Genomic DNA, 17,536 nt, shown 5'->3' on the forward strand with positions numbered 1-17,536 from the left:
TTTAGGAACAAATGAGTCCGGTATATTTATTACTGCACAGACCTAGCAATTCAGAACTGCCAACGCCTACTTTTCCATTTGACAGATATGACAAGCCGTTAAAAATTGGACTGGCCACCTCTTCCAGCTATGTCTGAAAATTCTACACAAAACTGAAAAGAACCATCAAGGACTTGCTATTTTATCAATACTCCCTCTACCAATGATAGTTCCTCCTTTACGTCTTAATAGATGATCACCTTTGTGAGTTGTAGTCAAGAATCTCACAACATGATGGCTGACCTTTTCTGCCAATAAACTTCTCCCGTAGCCACAGTTAGTCTTTATATATTACTTTAAGGTTTTAAAAGCGCTTTATAAATTTCTCATTTTATTTTCACAATTATAATGCCCATTCTACAAATAAGGAAACTGTGACAGATGGCAGTTAAGTGACTCTCCCAGGGTCACATCACTGGCGAGTAGTTTTGGTTGGATTGAAACTCACAGTTCTTTGTGTCTCCAGATCTAATACTTTCTCCCTTGTGCCATCTAGTTGCCTCTCCATATAAAGGGATTATTCAAGTCACCTTGGCAGTTTTTGTTTGGTTGGTTCTTTTGAACTATTTTCTAGATACCCAAAGCATTATTACAAGACCTCATCTACTTCTCAGATAGGGTTCAATTTTTATTTAACTAGATTGGGTAGATTATTTAGAAGAAGGATAGGAAAGCCTGAGTATTCATTATGGGGAGAGACTAAGAATATTGGGTCATGGATAAAGGGAGTGAGTCCATGCTACCATGGAACTACTGGTGGAATTGGATTCAGAGAACCTGAGTTAAGATTCAGGCTTCACCTCCTTATTGAGGCTAGTTGCTGGGGCAACTCATTTAACCCCTCTGGGCATCAGTTTATTTATCTGTAAAATCAGAGGCTGAACTAGAGGGTCTTAAAGATCCCTTTTACCACTAAGCATGTTCCATTTGATTCTAGAGGGGCATGGTTCCTGGAGAGTCATGATAGTAACAGGGGATGATAGTAACTAGTTAAAATATTCAATCTGGACTCCAAAGCTCTGGGTTCAAATCATTACTCAGCTACACATCACTTATATGATGTGACTTTGGCAAGTCACTTATTCTGTGCCTTAGTTTCTGTGTCTGTAAAACATGAAAGTTGAACTAAATAACTTTCACGGTCCCTAAATCTTATGATCCCACAATTCTATAATCTATATGATCGGTTACTATTCCTTTAAAGAAGCAAAGACTGTTTTGGATAAGTGAATTTATGCATCAGATTGGTTTCCCTAACGATACATTTTCTTTTAACTCATGGGGCGAAAATAATGTGACCAAATATAGTCAGAAACATTTCTTAACATTTTTAACACTGTTAAAAAAAATGAACCCTATTTATTATTTAAATTTTTCATGGTTTTATAATTTTTTAGTAAAATTCCATTGCTAGGAGAAACTAGCAATGCCAATACAAAGTGTGTATGTGTGTGCATGAACTCAAATCATTTGCATTATTCCAAAGCTTATTATAACTTCTGTATTAACTCTGAGCTAAGCCCTGACAACTTGATTCACAAAATGAATTCAACTGTTATCCTTCACCAAAGATCTGTGGATGATGTAAACTGAATATTTGTCAGTGCCAAATGCTGAGGTAATAGAAATCTTCAGGAATTTTTTTGTTTTTTAAGAATAACACAATTTACACTCAAAGAGTGTAACCCAAGTCCCTGGTATCTGAAGCATGAGAGAAACACTCTGCTCTCCAAAATATACTAATTACTTGTATGATAAAGAGAACAATTCTAGGGCTCAGATGGTAAGCTGGGCCAAATCTCTAAGCATGGCAGGCCTATTTATAGCTCTATGGTGCTTTATACTGGGCTCCAGGTGCACTCTAAAGGTTCAGATAGCGTCGTGTTTCAAATACGTTTAAATTAATTGCCTTTAGAGTTTTGAAAAGAGGAAAACCTTGAAGGAACCAGAACTAAAATAAAAATATACACAATGCTAGACCACTATAATCAGCAATAAAAACTCAGTTCAAACACAATAGAGATCATTGGTACTAACTTGTTAAAGTGAAAGCAGACAGCTTTCCTTTCTTTCAACAAATAGTAAGTTGTAAAAAACTAGGATTACATGATACTGTCCTTTATAAATACTCCTTTAGACTAATAGGGTTAAAACTGAAAGAGAAATGGGGTCACTAAATTATATATTGGGGTCCCTGAGGGTCACTTATCAATTTAGAAAATCACAAACTAACATCATGAATGTTTTATTACATTTTCTTTTGGTGAAGTTTTCCCAATTATTTTTAATCTAGCTCTGTCATACTGGGGAATATTGAGGGCCATACTGACCTATATTTGACACTTCTATTTTAGGCTATATTGTTCAGAGCCTTGACCAGCAATTTCTCCCTGCCACTGAAGGGGAAGCGACCCAAAATGTGCCTAGGATAAGCATCAGAAAATGAACTTAAATCCAGTTCATTTGAATGCCATGGCATTACCTCCCTGATGTCAGGGTCCTCTTAGAGAATGAAGGACAAACAATCACAATCTGGGTCCCAAAATGGAAATTCAGTATGAGAGAGCAAAGAACCTTTGACACTGTTCTCTATAGGACAGTGAAGATAAGATGGGCTGAAGGCATGGGGGAAACCACCTTGGGATAGGACCATGGCTGTGAGGGAGGGAAAAAGTGGACCAAATTGGTGTGCTGTCTGGGCTTTTCCTACTTCAATTATTCTTACCACGTGCTCATCTTGGCTGTTTGTAGATGAAGAGGGGGTGTAAGGACTATCAATGCCCTCTAAAAGTCAATGAAAACCCTAATTACAGTTCTAGTTTCCATTTACTGTTTTTGGAGCTATAACTTGTGAGTAACTCATGTGTGTGATTTGTTAGATTTGTCTATCTAAAAATAAACTTTACTAACAATATTTTAAATTGCTAAGCCATCCATGGATAGACACAATTTATTTTTTTAATGAAAAATTTGTAAACTCTCAAAAATCATGTCAAAGTCTGCTCCAAATCCCTAAAAGGTAAAAAGAAATTTAAACCAGCCTGAAGTTTCATTGAAACAGTCAATGTTAATGGAATTGCAGTAAGTCAGGGCCACCAACACGCTGTAGGTGGAGCTAGTACTTGGCAGTAGGGATTCTGGAGAGCAGTTGAACTCCAATGAATTCTAATGACCAATCTGCATTTCAGTGACCTAGTGAGGGAACATCCCTCCCTACTGGAGACTCTGGGTCTCCGTTGGGTCTACATCAATGTCTTTCTCCTTTAAAAGGAAGTATTCAATTAGAGGGTATAGTCATAGAACAAATGATCTGATGTACAAACAAAAGGCAGGAAGAGAAAACAAATAAAAGTAATTGGCAGATTAAAAGCAATGACCTTTTGGAAGAGAATGAAAAAGTGTTAACCAAGTGATATACAAAAAGAAAGTGTGTACCAGTTTTAAGGTATATTTTCTTTTTTTCTCTTTTTCTTTGCTCTTTATGCAGGCAACCAAAACTTTATTATGGGATCATGCCTCAGTCAACTGGGGATAACTTTTCATCCAACTGCTTGAGTAAGCAATTTTAGCATGAGGAAAGATTGAAGTTTGAAGGTTATGCAGAGAGATTGTGAATATTATGTGAGTCATAAGAAAAAAGACCTATATCCTATATGTGGGGTTTTGGGATGGCTGTTTCTTTTTGCTATGGTCCTGGGATTTCCCTCTACCCATTATACCACTTTAGTTCCCACCACACATGAAAGCAGACAGTTAATTCACAAGTTCCAGGTGCAGTACTCTGCATTCCACCTTAATTGTGTAATTTTTCCAATGGAGGTTGAATAAAACAAAATCTTACATCTAACACAATTGGTTGCAGGATAAACAATTCAGTAATTTGTCATTAAACTCATAATAAAAAAATACTGATAATAAAAATCTATATAATAGGATTCATTGATTCTCTCTCTTTCAGCTTTTGTCTTAATTCAGTCATTTCAATAGCAAATGCAATAGTGAGCTCTGTCAACATACTTACTTGTGAACTGGAGTTCTCCCAGTTCATTTGCCTGGGCCGTTTGAAGAAAATGTTGATCTTCCTCAGCCGTTTTTTCCTCCTTGATTTCCATAGTCAACTGTCTCAGGGATGTATTTCTATTTCTCTAAATTTCCAAGTTTTACAGCCCAAGTCAAAGTGCCCAGGAGTTCCAAATTAACGTTGCTGGAGTCTCTGGGTACAGATGTGGGTCTCCTCTATGATGATCTACACTGAGAACATAATAACAAGCAGTGAGGATACCAGATGCCTGTTGTAGAGCACGCATAGAATTGGATCCTATAGTTGGCATCTACCCTCCGGAGCCTGTGATCCCCATCACGATGTCCCACCCACCAACCCAATAGCCTTGCACAATCCAGTGCTTTTCTGTTGCTGATATAATACGTGGCAACTTTCAGTCTCTCTAGCTTCTCCCCAAGCAATTAACATGTTGCAAAACTAGAAAGTGAAATTATCAAAACTGAAATGTGAAATCCTTTTCCTATAGAACAGATTCCACAGCTCAGCAATCAGCTATTAGGGCTGCTAACCAGTGAGATTCACTAAGGTGAGTATGTCTGTTATTCCTTTTATTAGAACTGTCCTTTACACTCAGGTTCTCATCTGTCCTCACCAGAGTGCTGCTCACCAAGGTGCTGAGATAATGTACGGTGACATAGCTCCTCTGTGAGTAACCACCAGGTTGTATATGGGAGCTTCTGATGCTCTTAATAACTACAGGCTTTGGTGTTCTTCTGCTGCTCCTACTATTTAACAATCAGCTTTTAGAATCAAGAGGACTATAATATACACACAAGTACATATAAATATACATTCACATATACATGTGCATACATATGTATACATAGACATATATATACATACATATAACTCTGATTATGTGTATAAAAGTTCATAAATACACAAAAATATTTATACATTTATATGTATATATACATATGCATTTATATGTACATACCATTAGATTTAAAAGCTCCTTGAGGGCAAGGACTGTCTTTCGCCTCTGTCTGTATCTCCAGCACTTAGTATGGTACCTGGCATATGGCAGGTGCTTAATAAATGTTTGTTTGATTCCTTGATTGATATAAATAAATATATGTAAAACTGGAACTCTTAAGGACATACAAGTAGAAGCAAAATCTGATACTTTTGATTAGTATTAGCGTAGGATAGAAAACTAGACATTTAAGATCCTGTGAGACGGACAACAATCTCACGTAGTTATGAATTCAATCTGACATTTAGCATAGTATAAATAAAGAAGAAGGAACTGGGGGAAAAAATCAATATTGCTTGAAAAGAAGTTAGCAGTTGAATTGAACTACACAAAAATCTTTAAATATTCCCTTCACCACTTTCCCTTTTAACTCAGCGGACAGAAGTCTGACTTCATTTTCAATATGGATAGGATTTCAATCATAACAAATCACCAGCATCACTCTTCATTGTCCTTAACAAGGAGAGTTTCAAGTGCAGTTGAATTATAATTTTTTTAACTTCACTTGGGACAAATTAAACCCAGAAAACACTTAAAACTTCAACCAATAATGTAATCAAGTTGGAGATCAATACATGTTATGAGCTGATTCAAGAATAGTTTCTGAGGGAGAGGGCAGTTCTACCAAGAGTTAAAGAGAAGTCATGAACTTGAGTAGAAAATTAGTGTTTTTTATCCTTTAGGCATTTATTCATTGCCTCTGAGAAGAACAGAAAATAAAAATAGTGAGCAACATTCTCCCAAAAGCCTATGGGAAGTCATGTGGTATAATGGAAAAAATGCTGGACTTCAGAGTTAGAAGAGATGAGTGTGAATCTGAACTCGCATACTTAGGAGTTGTGTCCTTGGACAGGTAACATAACCTTCCTGGGCCTCAGTTTCTTCATGAAAAATGAGAATTTTAGACTAACGCTGTGTTCAGTAGGCAATTAATAAAGGTTTGCAAAATGGAACTGAATTAACTGGGTGATCACAAGGGTATGTCTAACAATGCAGCACTTCATCAGTATATTCCTTCATGTAACAAATAATTATTAAACATCTACTAGGTATAAGTCACTGTGATGACATGAAGTACACAAGGACATATCCCACCAATTATTGTGATCAAATAACTTACAGTAGAAAAGGAGGAAACAGTATTTACACAAATTATTTATATATAAGCAAACTCCCCCTCAGTAAAATGTACTTATTTCTTGCTGGTGGAGGGATGTAGAGGTCTAAAGCAATGATCACGTAGAACTGCAAAAATGGCCATGCTCCTATTTTCACAGATATAACCAAACAATAAAACACTACTTTGTTCCAAAAGACCTGATTTCTCCTCTGTAGAAGAGGTCATTCAACGGCACAAAGCCAATGGCATAAAACCAAGAGAAAAGAGTTATTGCTTGGCATTCTTAAAAAAAAAAAAATTCCACAGCTTGTCTCCAATGAGCTGTAGGAAAAAAACAAAATCCTTAAAGCCAACACTTGACATATTTACTGAAAACTAAGGAAGTGTTCTCTAGCTTTGTTTTGATGCCATTTTGTGACTGATCAGTAGGACAAATCTTAACAAATGAGTAAAGGAATTTACCTAACCAGAAAAATGTATTTTCACCAATGCTTCATCTCTTATAAAAGATACACCAGTTAAGAGGGAAAAACACAAAGTATAATTGGCTTGTATCTAACCTTATATACATAGTCCTTGGTCTGTGGATAGTTAAGGAAAACTTCAGCTTCTTGGAAACATTTGACTAACAAAATGGCAGATTATAAGTGCAGCGTCTTTGGATAGACAGATATTAGAAAGGAAAGTTGGGCAAGAGCTGAACTTATCTTAGAACTTGCCTCAGCCTTGCTCCTCTTCTCTGAGATCCAATGACTTTCCTTGATTATCTTCCAACTCTGACACAGCACAGTCTTTTATTTGGTCAGAATTTTCCTTTTCTCCAATCTTGATAAAGTGTCTTCCCTTTATATAAATTGCTTAAGAAATGGCTTATTCTCACACAATGACTTTGATTGATTCAAATTAGTGTACTGGTCAGTTCATACTCAGTTCTGATTGATTAAATTAGTCAGAAAAGTACTTTGACCTAAGCAAGACACTAAAGTTAAATTCCAGTAGTTTCAGCCCCACCCTTACTTCCTTTTAAGATAAAGAACAAGAAACAAAATTCTATCAAATAAAATACTACAGTATTTATTTTAAATATATGTAAGCTTTTTCATGGCTAATTAAGATAAAAAGAAAGAAGGGCAAGGAAGAAAGGGAAAAAATGTAAAGAGGGGAGAGGCAGAGGAACAGTAGATGAAAAATGGATAAAGAGAAAATATAGTGAAGAAACATTTCCATCTTTGGACCTTTGTGACTGTTGTTCAGTCATTTCAGTTTTTTTCTTGGCAGGGATACTGTGCTGGTTTGCCTTTTCCTTCCTCAATTCATTTTACAGATGAGGAGACTGAGGCAAATGCTGTTAAGCAATCACACAGCTAAGAAGTGTCTGGGGTCAGATTTGAACTCAGGTCTTCCTGACTCCAGGCCCAGAAGTCTAGTCACTGCACCACATAGCTGCCCACCAGTTTAAGCTTAACCGTTAAATTGTTGTGACTATTGTCATGTCTCCCATCCCAACAGACCTTATGAAACAGAATCAAAACAGGATCTTGCCCAAAGATAAATTACTTCCTGCATTTTCCTTGGAGAATAGTTCTGAGCGCTGGGATCAAAATAGGTGATTTTTAACAACAGCTCCCCCCTCACCAAGCTAGCTTTAATGTCCTCTATACATAAAATGAAAGTTTTCATCTCATTCCTCACTCTATTAAAAAGATGAATAAAGGATTAAAAGTGTTGTGTTTTCAGTCTTACTTGAGAAAAAATGAACAATTATCATTATATTAATTTAGATAGCCACATAGTCATTACAGATGGCACACACATTATGGGGCTGGAATATGAAAAGCTGATTAAAGTTGAGGCAGCATGGTACAGTCTATTGAGTATAAGACTTGAAGTCAAGTAGTCCTGGGTTCTCATCATCAGCCAGAAATTTAAAACAAGTTTATAAACTATGAGACACGTTCTTTTGGAATTCCCTTGATGAGGTAGGCATCAGCCAGGTAGCACAGTGGGTAAAACACTGGGCTTGGATAAGAAAGAACCTTCCTTTGCCACCTAATATTGTGTGACCCCCGAGCAAATCACTCAAATTCTCTCAGCCTTTGTTTCATCTATAACATGAGAAGTTTCATTCTTCCAGTTCTAAATCCATCATTTTGTGAGAGCATTGCTGTCTTTCTTTCCCTACTGTCTCTCAATCTATCCATACAATTTTACTCTCAAAAGAAGTTTGCTGCCCAGATTCCCCTTGGCCTTATTATTCCATCAAAATGAGGTGACTATGTTTGCTTACCTTTTCTGATCCAGAGAGAGAGACAGAGGGTGAAATCTTCTCTTTAAAAGCAGGGTTTAAAGCAGATAAAGCCCAAATCAGACTTTTCCTATCCAGTGGGTTGGAGACATTCCAAGATGCCAAATCATTTAAGAGAAATCTTAAAGGAAGTGGGATTCCCAAAGTCAAGGCATGTACAGGCAGTTGCTAGGTATCAGCAAAATCTACTAGGAGGTGAGTTTTAAGGAAGTGGTGTAGGTGAAATGTCTCAGGAATTCTTGCTCCCTACCCCTTCCAGGAAAATTGCTTACCACCACAAAAATGTTCTACAAAATTCCAAAATGCTCTCTATCATGTTCTGACAGTTTTTATATCAATCAACAATCAATAATTTAAGTACCATGGACAATGCAGTCCCATAGAAGAAAGATCCTGAGACATCAATAGAGAAAAGGGTTGGGGAGAGGCTATGAGGCACCAGCCTTCTTGCATGGAGATGTTGGGGTGTCCTGAAGTCACTACTCAACAGCCTGCTGCTACTAGTGGTGAAACTGACAGAGAGGATGGTGGAATGGTGGTCCATGGAAGGAGTCACCTAGGGCAAGAAGAGGGCTGTCTGCTACATTCCTATTTTAACAAATCGTTCTTGCTAAGTACTATTCTCAGTCGTTTCTTTAAGACTACAGGGGCTGTCAGTTGCTCTAAATTTCAGCATCCTGAAGAAAAGTCTCAGTTACTCCATCCTAGTAATAGCTTTGCTCCCAGTAAAGGAGAGAGAGACAGACAGAGAGAGACAGAGAGAGACAGGAGAGAGAGAGAGACAGAGACAGAGACAGAGACAGAGGCAGAGACAGAGAGAGAGAGACAGAGAGAGAGAGATAACCAGTTATCATGATCTTGTTCTGAATTTACATCATATAAATGACTTGCAGGTAACATCCTTACTTCACATGGGCAGTTTTGCTTAAAAAATGAATAAATAAAAATAGCTAGAGCACCTAGCATAGTAAAAGAACTTTAACTTCAAATTAGACTTATCAGGTCTGAATCTTGTTTTTCTTTCTAACCAGATAAGAACAGAATAGTCATTTAACCTGTTAGCTGGGGACACAATGGATAGAGCACTTGGCTTTGGAATCAAGAAGATTCATCTTCATGAGCTCAAATCCTGACTCAGGCGTTTACTGGATGTATGACCCTGAGCAAGTCACTTAACCCTATTTGCCTCAGTTTTCTCATCTGTCAAATGAGCTGCAGAGAAAAATGACAAACCATTCTAGTTTCTTTGACAAGAAAACCTCAAATGAGATCAGGAAGAGTCGGATATGGCTAAGGTGATTTAAAAAAAAAACCACCCTGTATATAACATATATACTTATTTAGGGCAGTTAGGTGGCACAGTAGATAGAGGGCAGGGTCTAGAATCAGGAGGTCCTGACTTAAAATCTGGCCTCAGACACTTGCTAGCTGTGTGATTCTGAGCAAGTCACTTAACCCTGTTTGCCCCAGCTTGTCTTTATTAAGTCATTTTTCACTCATGTTGCCTCAGTTTCTTCATCTGTCAAATAAGCTGGAGAAGGAAATGGCAAACCGCTCCAGTGTCTTTGCCAAGAAAACCCCAAATGGGGTCGTGAAGAGCTGGGGCAGGACTGAAATGACCAAGTAACAAAAATAGCCTCAATTTCCTCATCTGTAGAATAGGGGTAAAGATACTTGTCTCAAGTTATTGTGAGGAATGTGCTTTATAGATTTTAAAGCACTATGGAAATGAAAGCTCTCGTTATTGTCTAGGGATGGATGTAATTAGTTCATTTTTCTTTTCTTATTTAAATTTTCTCCCTTATTTTGAACATAATCATCATCACACAAAGGTGACACAGTTCTGGACCTGGACTCAAGAGACTTGAATTCAACTCTAGCCTCATACACTTCCCAGCTGTGTGACCCTGGGAAAGTCACAACTTCTGAAAGCTTCTGTTTCCTCACTTGTAAAATGAGAAGATTAATACCACCTACCTCCTGGGGTTCTTGTGAGGATAAAATGAGATAATATTTGTAAAGAGTTTTGCAAGTCTTAAAGTTCTTTAAATATTTCAGTACACAAAGTATATCAAATAAAGAGGATGGCATATGCCACTGTAAATGTGCAGTTTTTAAAGATTTATATTAAATGAATCACAATAGTAAACACACACACAACACAACGCCTTCTTTGTTTGGGTTTCTTTCTGGATTTCTTTTTATTTTCATTCCTGTACATCTTAAATGTTTGATGTCCTATTGATTTTCTTTCTTTTTACTTTTCTCCTTTCTTTTTTTCTGTCTTTGTTTGACTTCTGCATCTCTGTCACTACCTATCCATTTTCCATCATCTTCTCAAGAAGCAGCCCAAAGACTGATGAAAATTCTTAGCACAATAATATGGCAGCTCCGGACATGTTCTCTGTTTAGGAAGAACCTTTGTGTCCCGGAGAAACTTAATTCTCTGGGGAGGTTTTTGTTTCCAGCATATATTTCATTAGCACCTCAAAGTCAACATATCTAAAACTAAAATGATCTTTTCCCTCAAAACTGCTCCCCCTTTTATTTTGGCCATTACCATTCTACAACCTGGTTAGAAACTTTGGTATTTTGTCGGATTTTACCCTCTCAATAACCCCCACAGTCTGTCCAAGGTTTGTTTGTGGTTTTTCTACCTTTGCAATGTGTCATATCTAGCCTCCCCTCTCTTTATTCCCTCAGCTGCTCCCTTAGGGCAGACTCTCATTATCACCTGCCTGGAATCCGACAATAGCCTTCTAATCAATCTTCCTACTTCCTCTGTCTCCTTCTTCCAATCTATCACAACCAGAATAATCTTCCTTATGGGCAGATCTGATCATGTCAGCTCTCTACTCAGAACGATTCAAGACCCTGCATGATTTTATGCTTCTATACCTTTCAGACTTTATTTGACAGTAACATATACTGTACTCCAGCCAGACTGAAACTCACTATCCCCTATAAACATACCTTATTTCAATAATTTCCAGTCTGTCCTCAACATACTTGTTTGGACCCAGTTATTTTTCATGTTATCTCTCCCATTAGATAGGAAATGTCTTTTTTCTTTCTTTGTATCCCTCATTTTTTAGCGTGGTATCTGGCACATAGTAGGAGCTTAATAAATGCTCAGTGATTGAAGATATACTGAATTGTTCAACCTCTGTACCTCTCATCACACTGTTTTGCTTTGCTTGGTATGGACTTTACTCTTTTCTCTATTGGTTGAAATCTTGCCTATGTTTTAATTTAACGAAATTGGATTTAATGAAACTCAATTAATGAATTAATTTAATGAAGACTCCTGCCTAAAGCATTTTCATGATCTGTTCCTTATCTTCTCCTCAACTGAAGAAATTTGGACCTGAAGCTGTGCTCTATAGGAACTGAGCTAAGTTATGTAAGCCTTCTCCTACATAGTGACTAAGGTGGTACAAAAAAGGGGAATGGAGATTATGCTTCCCATGCATTGCGTGAGCAAATTTCTTTACTTGTGATTATGCCTTCTTAAGTAAATATTTCCGTGTAAAAGCTAATCTGACTACTAGTGACTAATTGGACCTGGGTTGCAGAGAACAGCTCTGTATGATTATGAGAGCAACATTGAGATCAGTGGACTGAAGCCATTTGCACAAAGCACAGCCCCCAATCTCTTTAAGGGTACCTGAGAACTCTGAAGGCAGGGTGAAAATATAAGCTAACTGATCTTGAGGCAGTGAAGTCCAGAGTAGTCCATGTTAAACTTACAATATAAATGTTCTACCACCTTTCCCAAGAAGAACATAAGGGGGGACACACTTCCCCTCTCACTGAGGTCCTTTCCTCCCTCTGACTGGAGAGAGTGGAGGATGGACATTGGAGAGCTCTTATCAGAGCCCCCAATATTTAAGAAAGGTCTTTTCTCGTTCTGCTACTTTCCTGGACTTCAAGATCTCCAGAAATTCATCAGCAAGTTCATCCAGAAGTCACTCAAGTTCAAACTCATCCAGAAACTTCATCTGCAAAATGGAATCAATTCTGAAACTCTCCACCCTCTGACTATTTCCCACCTGGATGTCAAATGTCATGATGCCCCCAAGCCAGGTAGCCTTCATAGCCCAGTTTAGTTTCTTTCTATGTATTGTCTTACCTCAATTAGATAGTGAGCAAGGACTATCTAATGTTCATCTATATATCTCCAGCACTTAGCACAGTGCTAGACACATAGTAAGAGTTTAACAAATGTTTGTTGATTCTTTATTGACTATTTACCTCCAGAAACTTTGGAGCCCCTTTCCTGGGCATTAACATATTCAGTTCTGAATCAATGCCTAGGACTGAGGTGCCATGCTTGGTGGATGATTTAGTGAGTACAAAATCATCTAGCCCACTACATCAGGTCAAGTTTCACATCCAATCCATCCATTCATTCATGAGGAAACTTGGATCTATCCAGATATCTGGCCACATCATGCTCCTCCCTCCTCTTCCCCATGATTTCCACCTCTTGTTCTGAGGACAGTAATCAAATTGTCACCATTGCCCCCAGAAAAGAGAATGATAATAGACTAAGACTCTAGTTCCCATTCCTGTGACTCCCGCAGACCAAAGCTCCCTTCCCAGGAACAGCCACCACCCGCTGATATGTATTGCCTACTTTTATTAGAATTCAAGCTCTTTCAAGAGAGGGACAGCCTTACTTTTGTACTTGAATTCCCAATGCCTAGCACATCAAAGGTAATTAATAAGGGCTTTAAAATAATATTTGCTCACTTTGTCATTCACTGTTCACAATGAAGATTCTCCAAATCAGACCTTGTGGAATACAATGTTTTAAAGCAAGTGTATAGTGAAAAGGATAGGAACTCAGAAAACCTGGGTTTAAGTTCTATTATTTAATAGCTACATGACCTTGTCAAATCACTTCAGTATTCTCAGTTTCTTCATCTGGAAAATGGGGTTAATCATACTTTTATTACCTATGTCAAAGTGGTTTTTTCAAATGAAATATATGAAGTATTTTGTAAAGCTTAAAATGCTCTTACCAAGTGGTACTTTTTACAACTCTTATGAATTTGTTTTGGTGGGGTTGCTGTAATGATTTGCTTACTGTTCCATCTTCCTACTAAACTACATGAGGACAGGATCTACATTTCAGATGATCTGTATATCTTCCCCAGCATTCCACATTTCACAAAGAACTGATGTTTCTTGAAGTTGTTCAAGTTGAATATTAAGTGCATTGAGATTCAGCAAGTCACTTAACATGTGTTTGTCTCAGTTTTCTGGTCTAAAAAATGGAAGTCAACATAGTACCTACCTTCCAGAGTTGTGAGGAGGATCAAATGAGATAACATTTGTGAAGTGCTTAGCACAATGTCTGGCATAGAGTACACACTAGATAAATGTTAGCTATGATAAGTAGTAGGAGAATCTGTCTATAATTATTATAGTTTAACACTAATTGTGATTCATATATTTATAATGTTAATCTATAATAAATATAAAAGGTATCTAGGATGATGTTTCTATAATTATTTAATTACATTTATTTATAATTATTATTATTATGGTTATAGACCATATAATATGCTGTGGATTACGATTATTTTTGAGTCAACATTTCTGTTATGGTTTCACATAGCACTATTATGGAAGTGGTAGGGGGAATATAAGAGGGAAGGAAAAACAGATTTCCTCAGTAGGGAAGTCAAGCCTGACTCCTGTTGGGGAGCTCATTTTTATTGTCTTTGGAAGGTGAATAAGAACCAGGTGAATTTCTGGCATTTCAGAAGGACCTGACAGCTTTGTCAGAATTCCACAGATACTGTACTGACTTTGGCACACGTCTATGTCTATATCTAGGATGCCAACATCCAGGAATGTGTCCCAGAGAACAAAGTGTGCATATGTTTGTTCTCTCCCTGTATCTTCTGTGCTTGGGCCCCCTCAGCTGACTGAGGGCTGACCTTCTGGTACTAGGTGAGTTCATGATGATAGATCTTTCCTAAGATAGCATCTTTGACAAGCCACTTTTCTTAGAATCTGACTGATCTACCAAGAGAAGTCCAAACTGATCGGGAGTAACAATGAGCAGTTGGAAGAGGAAAAAGAGCCTGCATGAATGCAACAAAATACAATTGCTCTGGACAAAACAGGTAGCCTCCCACCCTCTCCTTATCATAATCACAACTTCCATCTTTGAGACATTTATTCTTTTCACCAAATTTCACTTTACAGTAGTGTTTAGGGCAAGAACCATCATTCCTATCAGTGATTTTATTGAACTGCATACCTTGCAGCCTCACATAAATCTAACACTAGGGCCTTCCTACCCAAGACAAAGTCCTTAGCCAAAAGTACTTCTGTAGTGTGGGGGATAAGCATATCGTATTCTATACCATCAATAAAGTCAACACTGATTTCAGTGAAAAGCAAATAGTCCCAGATTATGACTATTATATTACTATTATGTGAGTAATGAATTGTCAAGAGTAATCAAGAAGGTCAACATGCTCGGAAGGTATGAGTTCAAATCCCAGCTCCACTATCTAATAGCTGTGCAACCCTGGCCTAGTCAATTTGCCCTTATCAGCTTTAGTTTCCCTGGTTATAAATTAAGGTGGCAAGAGCCCTCAAAGAACAGTTGACCTCTAAGTTCCTTCTTAGCTCTATATCCCATGATCCTTCAAAGGCAGGTTGAAGTTTGACAACCATAGGCATCCTCTAATCCAGAAATTCTTAACTTGGGGTATATGAATGTTTCTTCTTTAAATTGACTATTGTATTTCAATATAATTAGTTACTTTTATGCCTATGTAGTTTATTGTATGCATTTAAAACTACTATTCTAATAAAGGTTCCATAGACTTTACCAAAGTGCTAAAAAGATCCATGACCCCCTCCCCAAAAAATTTAAGAACACCTGCTATAGTCCCAGAGAGCTATTTAGCAGCTGGTTTTGCCTATTTCCATATGGTTTATTCCTTCATAGTAGTTCTTTGGGGATCAAATAGCCTTGGATCATTTGATAGAATCACCTGACGAAAGGAGTCTTCATTTTGTCTTATTTCTTTAGCGTAGGGAAGGCAGGTAGAAAAGGAAGGGGATGACTAGAGGGATGCTTTCTTTTCCTTTGCCTCTAACAATAATCCAGTCTTCACTTAAGTTATTCTTTTCTCCTAAAGCTAACCCTATCTGGCAGAGGGAGTCGATAGAAAACTTTCCCTAATTTCACAAAGTCAGTGTGGCATAATGGATTGGTCTCTGAACATAGAGTTGGAAAGGTCTGGGCTTGTATCCCACTTTAGATACTAACCCTGTGGTCCTGGACAAGTGACTTTACCCTTCTTGGCCTTTTGGCCTTAGTCCTTCTCCACAAAATGAAGAAGTTGAAATATATGTGCTCTCAGGTACTTTGGGCTCTAGATTTATGATCCTGTCAGATAACTTTATAAAGTCATATTTTCATTTCAAAAGTCTCGTCTTAACTCTGCTACACAGGTTCCTTTTCTAAAATCAGATCTGAAGGTTTATTTGAGATTTTTTTTCTTACTTTATGAGGGGAGTGGTGAAGGAGCTTAGTATTTAAGAAGCGTAAGTGCTCCATGAATCTTCAAAGAATCAATGAAGTTAGAAAACATGAGATTTTTTTTTAAAATCCTTCCGTCTACACATGGTATCCTAAAAGAACAAAGCAGGAATATTTTCTCTCATCTTCTAAAAAACAATAGCTCTCTTTGGCATTAATTATACATCCCCACTCACAAATAAAACCCCTCTTCCAGTGAGTATAAATAGTTCTTAAATCACTGAAGTCATAATTTTTCAAAAATAAAACTGAAATTTCTCAAAAATAGAATATTAATGGAAGCATCTTTGTAGAGAAATCTTTTGAAGAGTTGTTTTGACTGGTTCAGCTCAAGATGCTACCAGTCAAGGCTCTGACAGAGAGTGGGCTCCTTAAGATTGATAAAGCGACCTTAGTGCAGACTCCATTCAACCCCCTCATTTTAATTTAAGGAAATGGAGGTGCAAAGAGTATGGAGTAACCTGGCTCGAAGTCACATGGCCATTTTGAAGCAGGTTTCAATTTCCTGACTTCTTGCTGCAATCACTTTTTCATTACATTATGTTTTTCCTGTTGGTAGTGGTTGTTCCTACTCCTGAGGATCCCAGAGGAACCAGGGGTCAGTACTAAGGTCATAGTTCACTGGACATGAAACAGATTTGAGTACTTTCCAACAGAAACTGGAAGTCCAAAGTTAGACTTCAGAAGACCTTTGAAATATAGTGAAACAGGCATTAGTATATGCACCTAGGGTCTATCCTGTCATTCATCCAAAATGCTGAGCAGGTCTGCCATGTCTTACTTTGTTGCTGCATTTCCTGCATTTCCTACCTCATCTGGTATCTCTCCTCATGACTCATCATTCCCTCTTCTTCATCTTCAACTTCACCTTTACTCCTCCCCATCAACCTGCAAACTTTTTGTGGGACATCATCCGAAAGTCCTGTCAATACTTCAAGCACACATCATAGTCTCATCTTCACTCCCCTAAATCTATTCCTCCTATAAACATCTATGTTGGTGTTGATGGTACCACCCTTATCCCAATTACCAGAGCTTGAAATCTTGAACTATTAAACTTTTCTCTCATTCCACATATCTAATTGGTACCCATAACCCAACTAGTCTACTACTCAAGTCTCCCTTATCTATCTCTCCTCTCTATTCACTCAGTCACCACCCAAATTCATGTCCTCATTATCCCTCAATCATCCACCTAATTGGTCCCTATGAATCCATTCCCAACTCTCTCAAATCCATTCTGCACATACCTCCCAAAATAAACTTCCTAAAGTATGAGTCTGATTACCCCTTTATCAAACTATATTAATATATGTGAATGTGTGTATTTATATGTATATATGTGTGTGTACAGTAAAAGAAAAACTGATTCACCCGACATGTGAGCCTCCATTGTACTTTTAAATCTTGATTTCATTCTAATTCCCTTCCAGTTTTCTATATCCCAGTCAAACTGGACT

At 37.6% G+C, this 17,536-nt stretch overlaps 1 protein-coding gene across 3 annotated transcripts in view; it reads right to left on the bottom strand.

The window, feature by feature from the left end:
- Positions 1–17,536, bottom strand: part of INPP4B (inositol polyphosphate-4-phosphatase type II B) — a 958,716-nt gene that overhangs the window by 489,709 nt on the left and 451,471 nt on the right. For all 3 annotated transcript variants that reach the window (XM_072621124.1, XM_072621125.1, XM_072621126.1), the window contains one exon: positions 4,061–4,290. In XM_072621124.1, coding sequence (XP_072477225.1) covers positions 4,061–4,151 — 91 coding nt within the window. In that variant the 5' untranslated portion in view covers positions 4,152–4,290. The remainder of the gene's footprint in view (positions 1–4,060; positions 4,291–17,536) is intronic.

Source organism: Notamacropus eugenii, chromosome 6, assembly GCF_028372415.1.
Source record: "Notamacropus eugenii isolate mMacEug1 chromosome 6, mMacEug1.pri_v2, whole genome shotgun sequence".
NCBI classification, from domain to species: Eukaryota; Metazoa; Chordata; class Mammalia; order Diprotodontia; family Macropodidae; genus Notamacropus; species Notamacropus eugenii.